Below are 13,599 nucleotides of genomic sequence, written 5' to 3' on the forward strand. Positions count from 1 at the left end.
GACTGCTCAAGATATTTGTTCCTTAAATCAGCTCTATTGATGTCAAATTCTTTTGAAAAGATAGAAGGAATAGACTTGTAGACATATATGAGTTTTTATGTTCTGTTTATGTCTTTGTTTTATTTTGTTTGGTTTATGTTCTTTATTTTTGATTTATTATTGACACTATGTATTTCAACTTTTTGGAGTTTTAGAACACATGAGTTTCGATCCATATCTCGCAGACAAAGGGAGAATATTTTAAAAACAATTCATGGGACCTAAAATATTTTAAAAACAATTCATGGATGCATATACTAATAAAGTACATGTAATACAAGATAGATAGCCATCAAAAAGGAATCATTCGCCGACCCATGACAAAAATCAAAAAGAAACATATACCTCCTCGTAAGTCAGAGAAGCAAGAGAAAATTTAGAGAGATTCGTCTCTGTCGACGAACAAAGCTGACGTCAATCTTGTATCGAAAATTTGAAAGGTTTTTAGTTCAAATAGTGTGGATTCAGAGTTTTGCTTAATATCTACTCTGTTAAAATAGAAATACAAAAAATTTCTTATCTTTTTTAACTGTTTTCTAAAAGTTTCTAATTACCTTTTTCACACTTTGTATAATTAAATATAGAATGGAGATCAATAACTACTGTCCAAAATAAGGCAATTCTAATTAATAACTACATTATATGTTAGAAACTAAACCGATCGGTTGGTTTCAAAACTCTAAAAAACCACAACGTATGTATTAAAACAAACCAACTATAATAAATTTGGATTCAAAATTAAACTATGTTCGAGTATTAAAAAAATTCTGGACAGTGTTCAGTTTGATTTTTTTGGATCTGGATAAATTTGTATGAATCTAAAAATATCTAAATAACCTATATATTTAAAATGTCACTAAACAATTTATAAATATCAAAACCAAACCCGCACGTTCGTACGGGTCAAACTCTAGTTACTAATATTATATTAGAGTTTAACATATATAAAAAGATATAAAAATAAAGTTGTTAGATGAAAATTAGATTAGTAAGAGTCCATTATTTTATCGAAATTGTTTAAATTTACTATTTTACTAACCATTTTCTCTAACTTTATGCAACTTGGTTATTTATAAATTGTTCAACTTGTTTCAAAAATAATAAAACCTAATCATATATAAACAAAAATGAAATTAAAGTAGTAATATTAAAATGGAGAGATAAAGTTTTGAATTTCATACAGAGAGAGAACCAGAATCACCCGTTTCCTCCCGTCCTTACAAAACCTACAACAGAGAGTTTCAAGCTCCTTCCTTCCATGTCCACTCACCAAGATATGTCTCTCGTCACGGCCACTCCTCCCATCAACGTCGATCAAACCTTCCCCGAGATCGAGATGTCCGGCGACTCCTCCTCCTCCTCCTCCATCGTACGAGCAACCGTCGTCCAGGCATGCACCATCTTCTACGATACTCCCGCCACGCTAGGTAGGTTCCCCCTCCCTCCTCCATTCGAACTGTGTCTTGTCTCTTTCTAATATTTTGATCTTCCCTATGTCGTTGCAGACAAGGCGGAGAGGTTACTTGCCGAGGCGGCGGATAACGGGTCACAGCTCGTCGTGTTCCCGGAGGCGTTCATCGGCGGATATCCTCGCGGCTCAAGCTTCGAGCTGGCCATTGGTGCTCGGACGGCTAAAGGAAGAGACGACTTTCGCAAGTATCTTGCTTCTGCCATCGATGTTCCTGGTAAAAGTTCAAACCTTTAGTGTTGATGATAGATAGATATCAAAGTCTTTTAAGTTACCAAGAGTGTCTGAACTGTAAAGTACTTTTTTTATTTTTGATTAACGTTCTTAGGCCCTGAAGTGGAACGTTTGGGGGAGATGGCTAGGAAGTACAAAGTGTTCTTGGTCATGGGTGTGATCGAGAGGGAAGGCTATACTCTATACTGTTCTGTCCTTTTCTTTGACTCGCAAGGTCAGTTCTTGGGTAAGCACAGGAAACTCATGCCTACGGCTCTTGAACGTTGCATCTGGGGGTTCGGAGATGGATCAACCATCCCTGTTTTCGATACTCCGATCGGTAAAATCGGTGCTGCTATTTGTTGGGAGAATAGGATGCCGTCTTTAAGAACCGCAATGTATGCCAAAGGTTAGAAGAGATCCTAAGCAATATATATATATAATAGAGAGATTAGGGAGAATTGTGTATCTTACAGACTAGTTCCCAAGTTAAGTACCAATGTGTTATGGTAATTATACAGGCATTGAGATATATTGTGCACCTACTGCTGACGCTAGAGAAACTTGGCTAGCGTCGATGACTCACATCGCTCTCGAAGGTGGATGTTTTGTTTTATCATCTAACCAGTTCTGTCGCCGGAAAGACTATCCTCCTCCACCGGAATACACGTTTTCCGGTTCAGAAGAGAGCCTTACACCTGATTCTGTTGTCTGTGCTGGTGGAAGCTCTATCATTTCGCCTTTAGGAATTGTTCTAGCTGGACCAAACTATGAAGGAGAGGCTCTTATCTCAGCTGATCTAGGTATTATTATTATTAACATTTGTTTATCAGTTAATCTAGCTGGAACCAGTCATGTTTCATGAAAAAAAAATTGACAGATCTTGGGGACATAGCACGAGCTAAGTTTGACTTCGATGTGGTGGGTCATTACTCGAGGCCTGAAGTGTTTAGCTTGAACATAAGGGAGCATCCGAGAAAAGCGGTCAGTTTCACGTCCGAGGCAACCAAAGATGAGACCGTCAAAAAGTGAGAGAGACCAACGTTCACCGTCAAAAGACTTATTGGAGTTTACGTATAATATTTAATGACACTACTTACGTCAAGACTTGTAACTTGAAATCATTATCAGATCCAACGGCGTTATGTTACAGATATTACCGTAGGAATCAAAGATACCCACCCTCACACTGCACTCCAGATTCCCAGTAATATCTTTTGATAATAGACTTTTTTACAAGTTTGTTCTTGAAGAATTGGTCTAGATCTATTTGGAACCAGGAAACTCAAAGATCAACTAATGTAGGTAAATAACCAAGGCTTACACTGAAGATACATCCGAATCACCACCACTCTGGTCTCAGAGAAGCCAATTCTCTCCCATCAAATTTAAGATTTCTCCATCGTCACATGCATTACAAAATAGCTAGAAAGAGAAGCAACCAGAGCACACATGCAAATCTTTTGATAAGACATTCGATTAGGGTTTCTCATGAGATGTATTTTTCTTGTTGCTCGTGTAAAAGCTTTGCTGAAGATTTGGCATCAAGGTAGAGTGATGTTACTTCCTCTATATCAGCCTGTCAAAAGTCAAAGCACCAAGAGATTAACAAGAAATATTAACATTCATTTTATACACTGCTTTATTGTTCTAAGATGCTATACCTTGCAGATATTGTCACGTCCACTCATTTTCGCCACGATGCTGGCAGGAGACAACAGCTGAACAGCGTGTCTGGAAAGCAAAAGCACAAGAAGGTTTAGAGAGACAGAGAGAAAAAAACTTGCAAAGAACGAAATGATGCTAGTTCCGTCTCAAAAACCTTAGAGATGTTCTTTGCCCAATGTCCCCAAGTAGGACCAAGCATTCTTCATCCACCGTTAGCTCTTCTACTTGCGCACGAATGGCTATAATCTGACTAACTAAACCTATTAGAAGGCCGTTGATCAATTGAAATCTGAAAACTAAACTGACAACTGAGTAACCTGTATCATTTCAGAGGGATTATAGATTTGAGTCCTGATAATCACCAACCGATCCAACAAGTCGATAGGGACTCCATGTGGACTAGGCATATCAGTCCCTCTGCAGTTTATGGGAATCACAGCACTAAGTTAAACCCAAATAATAGAAATGATAGTATATATATATGAAGGTCTAATGTTTCTCCTCACCTAACGTTGCAGACTCCTCTATTTGTTGCAAATATCACTATTGGAGATAAAGAGCTCTCCAGCGCACGGTTTAAGTAAGAAAAGCACTCCATATCAAGCATATGAACCTAAAGATTTGTGATTCAAGAAAGTTAAATTACTGCTCATGTGTCCTAAGCACGGTGGAATGAGAAAACTTATACAGGAAAAACACCTCATCGATAAATAGAACTCCGGGAACGAGTTCTGCAACACCTTCATCTATATAACGGTTAACAACCTGCAATAATCATACACCATTATACTATTAATCCTTTTAGCAAAATTAATAAAAGTATAGTTTAGGTCTCAGTGAAGAAGATGACCTTGTTAATTTCTTGGCGCAGCTTATCAGTGATCTCAGTCTTCCGGGGTTTCATCATTTGGCCCATCAAAGAAAGTATATCCTGCCCACCTTGAGGTCGAGCATTTGCTGCATCCAGATCTTGAAGCGTCACATCCTAACCAAAGAGAAAAAAGCCTTTTAGAGGCTACCACAAAAGAATGAATGTACAGCACAGCAGTAAGATTAAAACAGACATACATTATACAAATCCATAAAAAAGGTAACAATGACAATGATGAGAAGCAAAGGTTATATAGAAGATGAACCTGCACAATCTCTTTCTTTTTGTGAACCTCTCCCTTGGGAAGTGGAACATATTCTTCTGCTTCCAGGTCGAACTCAGTGGCAAAAGCATCACTTCTACCCACCCGCTTGACAGCTCCACTGTTTGCTTCAATGTATATAACATCCCCCACAGCTACCTGAGAGTCAAACAGTAAAGACACGAACTTCAGGACACAGTGATTTGGTAATTCGTCATGGCAAAATATGTTTTGTTTTCACCAGCGAACCAAACAGATGAAAATAATAATACAAGGTGCAAGGAACTTAAACAACCAACTTTTTCCTTAATCAAGGCATCGTAGATAGTGGGATCCAACTTAAGTTGTTTGGTTCCTTTGACTGTCTTGAGTCCAATGATAACATGACTGATGCTTTTGCCATAACCTCCAGTAAGACTTTCAGTCTCTTCTGGGGACAGCTCCGTAACCTAGAACTCAAGGATACCACTCTTAAGAATCTGACGACAAAAAGACATGCTACGAAACGAAAAAAGTAGCAGCGCACACACACACACACCTCTCCTTCGTAGACGTCTTTGGTTTCCTTGATACGTAGGCCAATGGCACGTCTAAAATTCTCCATGAGAACCTCAGTTTTCTTAACCTCTGATGAGTAAACCTCAGATCCAACCATTGGACAAAAGGGAACCTGCAAAACACATAAGACAGAATTGTCTTTTCACACCATGTACACCAAATCACAGCATAGAAAAGGTGGAAAGATAAAAGACATCCGTGATCACCTTACTTCCCAGCTCTTGGGATATTCCAAGAGCCAAAGCAGTTTTCCCGGTTCCGGGAGGTCCAGCGAGCAAAAGAGCCTTGCCAGCCATTTTCTTCTGTTTGATCATGTCGACAACAAGACCAGCTGCCTCTCTAGCCTCGAGTTGACCGACAAATCCAGCCGCCAATGGTATAGGAATCCCGGTTGGCTAGAAAAAGGAGACAATGGAAATCATTCTCGAAAGCTATAGAAAAGACATCACACTAATCCTAGAGAAATGATTCTCAGCAAAAGAACCACAGCTAGTTAGTAATAACACAGTGAACGCAAGGCTTACGGGTCTTAAATATACTTCAGCACAATATATCAAAGCATCCTTCAGCACAGTATATGCAATAACGATGCAACGGAACAAAATATGAGGCCGACTAGAACCGAAAAGAGTCTCATCGAAACAATAAGATATTAACCAAAAGGTTAAGACTTTAAACCCTAAACTTGAAACCTAGTAGCAATTACATCCAGAAACACTATCCCCAGAGTCTATGAGGGTGCCAATCAAAGTAATTTTAGCTTTTAAAACCCGGACAAACCTCGAGCGATGCGAACAATGTACTAGATTCAAAGAGAGAGAGAGAGAGAGGAGAAGAAGAAGAACCTCGAGGCCGAGGCCTTTGATATGAGTGTGAGTAGCAATCCGCTGTTTCTTAGCGGTGGACTGTATTTCTTCAATCTTTACTTTCTCCATCGCCCTCAACCTTCCTTCTGAGTCACCTCCTCGCTCTGATGTTTTATTCTCCGACGACGACGGCGGAAAAGTTGGAGTGGCTACTACTACTACACTTCAAAACCCCTCCTCCTTTTCTTTAACACTTTTATATGTTTAGTTTTTGTTGCAGCATTGGTCCTTATAGTCCACTTCCTTTTATGTAATCACCCCCCACTTTTTAAAATTAAAAAGAATGAAAGGAATAATAGTAACAGAGGAAACAATCCTCTGTTTTTCTGCTCTCACACGAGTAACTTAATCATTAAAACAGTAGGAGGAAAGAAAAATGGTTAACGTATTTGTTTGTTTACCAATCCGCAGCTAGTTCCAGCCATAGTTGGTTTGTAGACAAAATAATCATCCGGCATTGTGGCCTTGCAGATAGTTCCAGCCATGGTTGGTTTGTTTGTTTGTTTGTTTACAAAGCCGCAGCTCTGGCTGGTTCAAGTGTAGAGAGACAACCAAGCTCTTCAGTTTGGTCTTCCCACACCATCTGTGACCTTCCAGAAGTAACAAAAAACTGGACTGTGAGACTTATAAGCTCAGCCTGGGGACGTAGAGTGTCTTGTACGGAGACCTCGACCAAAATGGTATATGGTTTCTCAAAGCAACATTATGTCCTCCTCGTTTTTTTTTCACTTCTTCAAAGTCGTCTCCTTGTAAATTCGTATTTCCCTTGCGTTTTTACTTCTAAATACTATCTCAATTTTGTATCACATTTAATACCTTTTAAGAGAGAATACAAGAAAACGAGATTACTGAGAACAATTGTAAACACACACAGGTGCCTGGACATTTTTCTTTCTACACATTCAAATCTCAGCGACAAGTCGCAATACAAACGGAAAAAAAAACTTTTCACTCTCTCTTCATATCACAAGGGGTAATCCAATTGAGAAGTAGAGATTTGGATTTCTACTAATGAGCAAAACTTTAGGGCACAAGAAACGTAAATAAACCCTTTCAAAATGAGTATCGTCACCTTTTTCTTTCTTTCTCTGCACATATTCGATTGTCTTTAAACTTCTCTTTCTCCAGCCTCAGATAAAATGTGATTCCCGCAAACACAAGTTACAAAAAAAAAGAAGAAGAGTATTATACTTTTCAAGAGCGTACACTCCAACCACGTGCAGCTAATGCAGTACGTACCCTCATAGCTGCCTCTGCTGTGTCACTCAATGGCGGATAACTCCAACTTTCCGACATCTATAAAACCATTATAACCAAACCAGGTCAAAGAAGATCATACATACACTGAGAAATAGAGGAAAAGATACTTACGTCTTCGAAACCAGTAAATGGGCGGACAACTCCTCGCTCCCTCAAAGACTTGTGGAAATCTGCAATCTTCCATTTACAGTGATCGGCTCCAATAACATACACTGGTTTCCTATATTGCAGAGAAAGGAAAATACTCAGATTATAGTTTTGAATTGTAGGAAAAGAAAGAAAAGTTGAAAGGGTTTATCTCAGTGTATTTTATATACCCGGTGCTGCAGGCTTCGCTTATGAGACTGACAGAATCTGCTGTCACTACAAAGGCATCACCCCAAGCTAAATGTCCCATGTAAGGATTTGGTTCTGAATTATCAATTTTTAAAAACAAGCGTTAACAAACTTTCGTCATTGCACTGTACTTGTGGACAAAGCTGAAGAAAGTTTAGGTGTGAACCCTAAGTACCTTGGCCATTCCAAATGTAGACTTTTGGGTTATCTCCTAATTCCTTGAAAATGACTCTTGAAACCTGCTTGAATAATATAGTATTAGATGAAACTCAAGAACATCAGCTATAAATACAGCAGTAATGATATATGTGAGTTATGAGACCTTTTCAGGGGTTTTGTAGGAGAGAGCAATTCTGACACTTCCACAGCTATCAAGGACACTAAGAAGAGCGTCTGTTAGCTGCTTAGCGAGGTCTGCTCCATAACGACAGTTACCTGTTCAAAAGAAACAAGAAGGACGATGGCAATGAGGTCTAAACTTCAGTTTTCAAAGAGAAAAAAGGGGCTCATGTGTTATATGCTGGAAGTGTAAAAACGCTGTCTAGTAACTTAAAAGAGTAACAGAACTTACGTCTAGGCCAGCCAATGTTAACCACAACCAAGGGCTTTGGAAGAGAAGCAAACTCATCATGCCAAGCACTAGCTGATTTACGGAGTGAGGCATAATCGATCTGGTGTAGAGCTCCAGTAGTCAAGACCTGAAAATAGGTGTGCCAATTTATGGTATTACAAATGAAATCACCGCAACCAGTTTCATCTACCGTAATATGATGGAAACGAGAACAGGGGACAAAACCAAGGCACTTACTACATGATCCTGAGGTGGTTCACGTGGAGTTATCCACCTACGCAAAAATCTAGGAACGTGCTCTTGCGCTTCCGGGGTTAGAGGATAATAGTCGTGACGAGGGGTTATCACCATGTCAAACCTATTCAGGTGTGATCTAGGATGTTGTATCTACAAAAATGAAGACCAAAGATCAACTATTTAGAATTCACAGGATGCAGGAATAAAACTCTCTCCTTTTTTTGGAGGATTACATGATTCAGGAAAAAAACTTCCCTCTAGATACTTAATCAAAATTTTATCTTGAAGCTAATCCCAGAGTGTCTTAAGTAACATAACAAGCATGTAAAATCTTACAACAAACCTGAACGACAAAGACGTTTTCAGAAGCGAGACGCCTTATGGAGCTAGCGACAGAAACTGTATCTCTACCACACGCAATCACAACCAACGGGCCATCCCTGTGGAATAAAATCGCTTAGCTAGATGTAACAGTGTGTCATAACGAACAAAGAAATCCAAAACATAAGCACTGAATTTTCAGAAAAGTTGCATACTTTTCATAGGTCTCACGAGCCATGGTGACAATCTCCTTCACGTCAGCCTCGAGAACAGAAGACAAGCCTAGTTTGCTGCCACCATTCTCTGACGCGATGTATTTACTTTGTTTGGGCCTAAGCATCAATCTGGAGTAGAGGTAAAGATGCCTGAGTAAAAACTCCAGCTTCTTGTGAAAACCAACAGGGAGCCAGTGTAGCCACTCATGTATCCCTCCTTTAGGTCTTGTAACTCGCTTACACCATTAAAAAGAAGAAGCAGACAAATACAATCTCAGCAAACCAAACATACCATTATTTATACCCTAATTTTGCTCAATAAAGCTAAAGAAACAGAAAAATTCATGAATATCCACGCCAGTTTCGACTAAGAGCAAGCTATAAACCCTAGAAATGAATCATCTGGCCTAGATCAACCACCATCATTCTTACTACCAAATCATGCTAGAACCGAAACGAAGAACTTGTTGTTAAGGGCTAAATCGAAACTCACGTAGAGTAGGTGGTTTTCGGCCAAGCCGAGAGCACGAGCGAGACCGATAGACTGATTCTCGGAGCCAGGGAAACCGTTTCCGATGACGACTGCTCGTCTGACGATGTTCTGGGAACCGCCTTGTTCGAAAATCTCGGGTACGCCGGTGGATAGACTGGGTGGATCCGGCAATAGGATTGGCCTCATGCCGCGCGGGGTGATGATTTCTACAGGATCAGATCAAAAAACCCTAGAGGAAGGAACCACACCGAGATTGGGGATTGATTTTAGATCAACTCTACGCGTAGCGAAAGAGAAAGGTTGCGTTGCTTGGCAACTTGCGAATGGTAAGAAACTGATTGTTTCCAAGGGAGGAGAAGGTGGGTGTTATTCACGCAAAATTGGTAAATTAAGCGACAAACTAAAAATGAAATGCAAATATATGTCTCATTTTGCAAAGTTTCGCCTGCATCCTATGGGCTGTTTCTAAGGCCCAATATGTTGAATTTAATTCCCAAAATGTTGACCCTATGGGCGGCTGTTCTTGTGTGCTGCACTTTTTTTTTGTTTCTGTCGACACTTGTGTGCTGAGTTTCCTTTTCACAATTCATACCCATAGTCGTATATTTCCTTTCTCACACGATAGCTATATCTAAAATTTAGCTTGCAATCTCATAGGCAAGGCCACTAGTCAGGCGTTGATTGTTACTCCTCTTCCAACTGTTCCACATTCTTACTGCAGTTGATGATGATGTTGTTGTTGACCTCCTGGTCTGATAGACCGTTAACTTTGTAGTATAAAAAACTTGCAACATGTTTACGGAATAACTGTGACCATATTTTTTGTATACAGCACTGTTATTTGCATACTTGCATCAGTGAAAACAGAGACATAGGATGAAGCCATGAAGGGAGCAGAAAATTACTAAACTAGAAATGTCAATAAACCAAAAAGAAAAATCAGTGTCATTTGAACAAAATAACTTGCGCACATGTGATGTACATGCACGAATCATAAAAGACAAAGGTAATGAAGTTCTGGAAATACAATGAACAAAAAGCCTAAGACAAGGTAAGAGTGTTTTACGCATTGTGAACATTTACAAAGAGTGTTACAAAAGCGACGAAGACCATGGCATGTAACTTACTGTCATTTTCATGATAGAAAACCAAGACTGAAAACTGAAGGATGCAACTGGGCGATTTACAAATAACAGTGGTCTGCTTCAGGCTAGATGCCCCCGGAAAAGATCATTTTACCTTAGATAGGGCCTCAGAGATTAAGATCTGCAGGAGGGTAAAGTGATGCCTCCACAGAAAGATGCGATTATTATGTACAGCACGAGAACTATCACGCACGTCAACATTACCCTGTCAAAACACACAAACAATAATAGCAGGTTTCAGCTTAAACTCTAGAAATGATTCAATTCTAATGATCCGAAACTCGCAGTGTATCCAAAGAAGAGGTCTATAAACATTATAAGCCAAAAACATAAACAGAGATATGAAATCTTCCAAATCAGCTGATACATTATTAAACTAGGCGGTTCTTAGTATCACTCAAAAGCCAAAGCAATCAAAGAGAATCTAACAAGAGACAGAGAGATCCTCACAAGAGCTTAGCGTTTTTCATCCAAAGAGCTCTGCGTAAGCGCTTAGACTGTTTCCTGAAGTGAAACGCATTATCTTGCATAGTTGAAGTTTTATCAACAAGAAGCTCAATCCTATCACCTCTCTCCATTATCTTCTCAATGTTATCCACCATCACCGATCTTATCTGTGTATTTAGAAGACCACATAAACATGTGAAACCAACTCAGAAACAAAAAAAAAAGGTTGTGCCTTTTTTTGTAATCAAGTAAAGTTACCTCAGTGACTTCTCCTCGGACACGATTGAGAGTATCAACACTAGGATTACTAGAGAAGAACTCCATCTGCTGATGCAGAACCCTCGAGAACTCATCGTTCATCGCGTAAGCTGGAGCACTATGCGCCACTCTCCCGTAGTTTTTCATGAACCTCTTATGAATCTCCTCCAAATACGAAAACGGTATCCTCCCTACCACAATAACACAAGCGAACCAAAGACTCTGAATCAATCGGAGAGACTTTCAAAATCACGATTCGGAGAAAGTGATCTTACTTACTTCCAAAGGTATCGTTGGCCATACAGAGGAAGGTGAGCCCGTCGGATCTGAGGATATGGAAGATGTAACGGTCTTGGGAGAAGCAGAGTCTCTCGTCGGCGGTTTCCGGCGAGAGCTTCTCGAGGATCCGGCGCACCACGGCGCCTGTGTTCCCCGTGACGGCGCTGAACTCCGCTAGTACCACCGTGCCCCTCGCCACAACCGCGTAGATGATCGCCATCGGCGGATCGTTCGATTATACGAGTCGGAAAGTGTGGATCACGCGCTGAGCAGTCTTTTGAATTATGTTATCAAGTTGTGTTATTTGAAAGAGCAAACGTTTGGAAATAAAACCCCTTCATTTATTATTAAGTTGTTGATAGTGGCCTACATATTTGTTTTCTAACATTTTAACCCCATTAATATTATCATTTCACTATCTTTTCTACTAAATGCTTTGGATTGTAAGATGGAATCATATATTTTTATTAAATTGATCCTGAAAATATTGTGACTAGAGATTCTGCTTTGGTTGATTTCAGTTTGTAGTCTCTGTTGGGATAAAAGATCCCACATTGGATATATATAAGGGACTTGAATAATATATAAGAGACTTGGATCACTCCACTAATTACCAATTGATTTTAAGTTGGAAGCCCAAGAAACTTATCATGGTATCAGAGAAGGCCCACACCCTAACCCTTTAATCCAGTCCGGATAGTGGCCCGATCAACCCATTAGCTGATGGTCTAGAGAAGGCTCAGTTCTCCGAGATTACTAGAGATAAAAAACATTGTTTCGGAGGGGTAGGATGGATTCGCGAGATTAGTGGTTATACGCACCATTATCTCGAGGGAGGATGTTGGGATAAAAGATTTCACATTGGATATATGTAAGGGACTTGAATAATATATAAGGGACTTGGACCACTCCACTAATTACCAATTGATTTTAAGTTGGAAGCCCAAAAAATTTATGAGTCTCTGGTTATAGAAAAATGAGGTGGTAAGATGTTAAAAGGAAATTCAACAATTCGAAGCAAGTTCTCCAATTTTACTTGTTCTGAGGATGCATGATGTCCTAATCATGTATATATACGATGGTTTTCCTATGTTGGATTGTATAATTTCTGAAAACCAAACGCTTAGAGAAATTAGACATACGTATGTCTTTTGTGCTAAATAAACTCTGTGTATAGCGTAATGGACATGGACAAGGACAAAACGACCATCAGTTGGGTAAATAATTGATTACTGTATGAAAGGATATATGTAACGATTTCATTTATCGCTAATTGGTATTCAGATGAAGCTGCCCATTGCGTATAAATGTGTCATTTAGTCTTAGATGGAGCATCCGAAAGTGAAAATACGTAGATGGGTTCCTGAAAGAGCATTACGTGCATCTAGTCCAGTTGAAAATTGTAAACGACTAAAATAATAGAGCATCTAGATACATCTGGAAGATGCACAAACGTTCACTTTCACCTTACACAGTAATGTTTAAATGTTGGTTGCTCCTCTTTGTTATGGGGATTGTTCGTCCGGAAAAGTCATCAGCATTAATGCCCTTGATAAAAAAAAGTCATTAGTGTTGCATGGTTGGTGAGCAAGGATAGGAAACTTTACAACCTAACTCAGTTACCTTTAAGATTATAGTACATTTTTACCAAGGTGTAATAATTAATTGCAGATGTTAACACTTACTCATGTTGGAGTATTGACAAATGTTTGTGTCCATCACGCGTATTAACTTCAAAACAGTAGTACTACTAATGACAATCCTAACTTTTTTAAAAATATATATTTATTTATTTGTAAATGTAAACCGCAAATGTAAGAAGATAACCTAACTTAATAATAAATCAAATTACCTGACACACTCAGATGAAACATTCGTTTTGTCTCTCAGAACTAAAGTTATAATACAAAGGTTAGGTTGCACGATTTCTAAATTGTCAAAAAAAAAAAATTAACTAGAAATAATCTAAACATGTTTGTGACTTCTAAATTCAGACCCGATCTTGAAATGAATAAATCTATAGTTAAAGGATGTTGTTGATTTCAAACTTGGGTTATAAAATAAACAGTATTACTAATCATAACAGTTTTAG

At 39.0% G+C, this 13,599-nt stretch overlaps 4 protein-coding genes across 4 annotated transcripts; 1 reads left to right on the plus strand and 3 right to left on the minus strand.

Moving 5' to 3' along the window:
• Positions 1-1,212: 1,212 nt before the first annotated feature.
• Positions 1,213-2,872, plus strand: LOC108843167 (bifunctional nitrilase/nitrile hydratase NIT4). The gene is made up of 5 exons (XM_018616283.2): positions 1,213-1,466; positions 1,545-1,724; positions 1,836-2,129; positions 2,242-2,523; positions 2,601-2,872. Exons 1-5 carry the CDS (start codon positions 1,298-1,300, stop codon positions 2,750-2,752), a joined length of 1,077 nt encoding a protein of 358 aa, XP_018471785.1. The 5' UTR covers positions 1,213-1,297; the 3' UTR covers positions 2,753-2,872.
• A 49-nt stretch (positions 2,873-2,921) lies between these two features.
• On the minus strand, positions 2,922-6,113 carry LOC108843165 (ruvB-like protein 1). The gene is made up of 12 exons (XM_018616282.2): positions 5,925-6,113; positions 5,286-5,474; positions 5,060-5,191; positions 4,821-4,970; positions 4,525-4,680; positions 4,239-4,373; positions 4,088-4,153; positions 3,895-4,001; positions 3,706-3,805; positions 3,543-3,634; positions 3,385-3,454; positions 2,922-3,299 (listed from the first exon to the last, which is right to left on the minus strand). The coding sequence occupies exons 1-12, from the start codon at positions 6,012-6,014 to the stop codon at positions 3,210-3,212; spliced, it is 1,377 nt and encodes a 458-aa protein (XP_018471784.1). The 5' UTR covers positions 6,015-6,113; the 3' UTR covers positions 2,922-3,209.
• A 662-nt stretch (positions 6,114-6,775) lies between these two features.
• On the minus strand, positions 6,776-9,755 carry LOC108837014 (mitochondrial fission protein ELM1-like). Its single transcript, XM_057002534.1, has 10 exons — positions 9,379-9,755; positions 8,886-9,121; positions 8,693-8,789; positions 8,350-8,499; positions 8,113-8,239; positions 7,864-7,976; positions 7,717-7,780; positions 7,523-7,616; positions 7,317-7,425; positions 6,776-7,241 (listed from the first exon to the last, which is right to left on the minus strand). Exons 1-10 carry the CDS (start codon positions 9,562-9,564, stop codon positions 7,140-7,142), a joined length of 1,278 nt encoding a protein of 425 aa, XP_056858514.1. The 5' UTR covers positions 9,565-9,755; the 3' UTR covers positions 6,776-7,139.
• A 524-nt stretch (positions 9,756-10,279) lies between these two features.
• LOC108842659 (vesicle-associated membrane protein 714) lies at positions 10,280-11,798 on the minus strand. The gene is made up of 4 exons (XM_018615640.2): positions 11,508-11,798; positions 11,229-11,419; positions 10,974-11,137; positions 10,280-10,728 (listed from the first exon to the last, which is right to left on the minus strand). Exons 1-4 carry the CDS (start codon positions 11,725-11,727, stop codon positions 10,638-10,640), a joined length of 666 nt encoding a protein of 221 aa, XP_018471142.2. The 5' UTR covers positions 11,728-11,798; the 3' UTR covers positions 10,280-10,637.
• Between the last annotated feature and the right edge of the window lie 1,801 nt (positions 11,799-13,599).

This window comes from Raphanus sativus, chromosome 2 (genome assembly GCF_000801105.2).
Source record: "Raphanus sativus cultivar WK10039 chromosome 2, ASM80110v3, whole genome shotgun sequence".
Taxonomy (NCBI): Eukaryota; Viridiplantae; Streptophyta; class Magnoliopsida; order Brassicales; family Brassicaceae; genus Raphanus; species Raphanus sativus.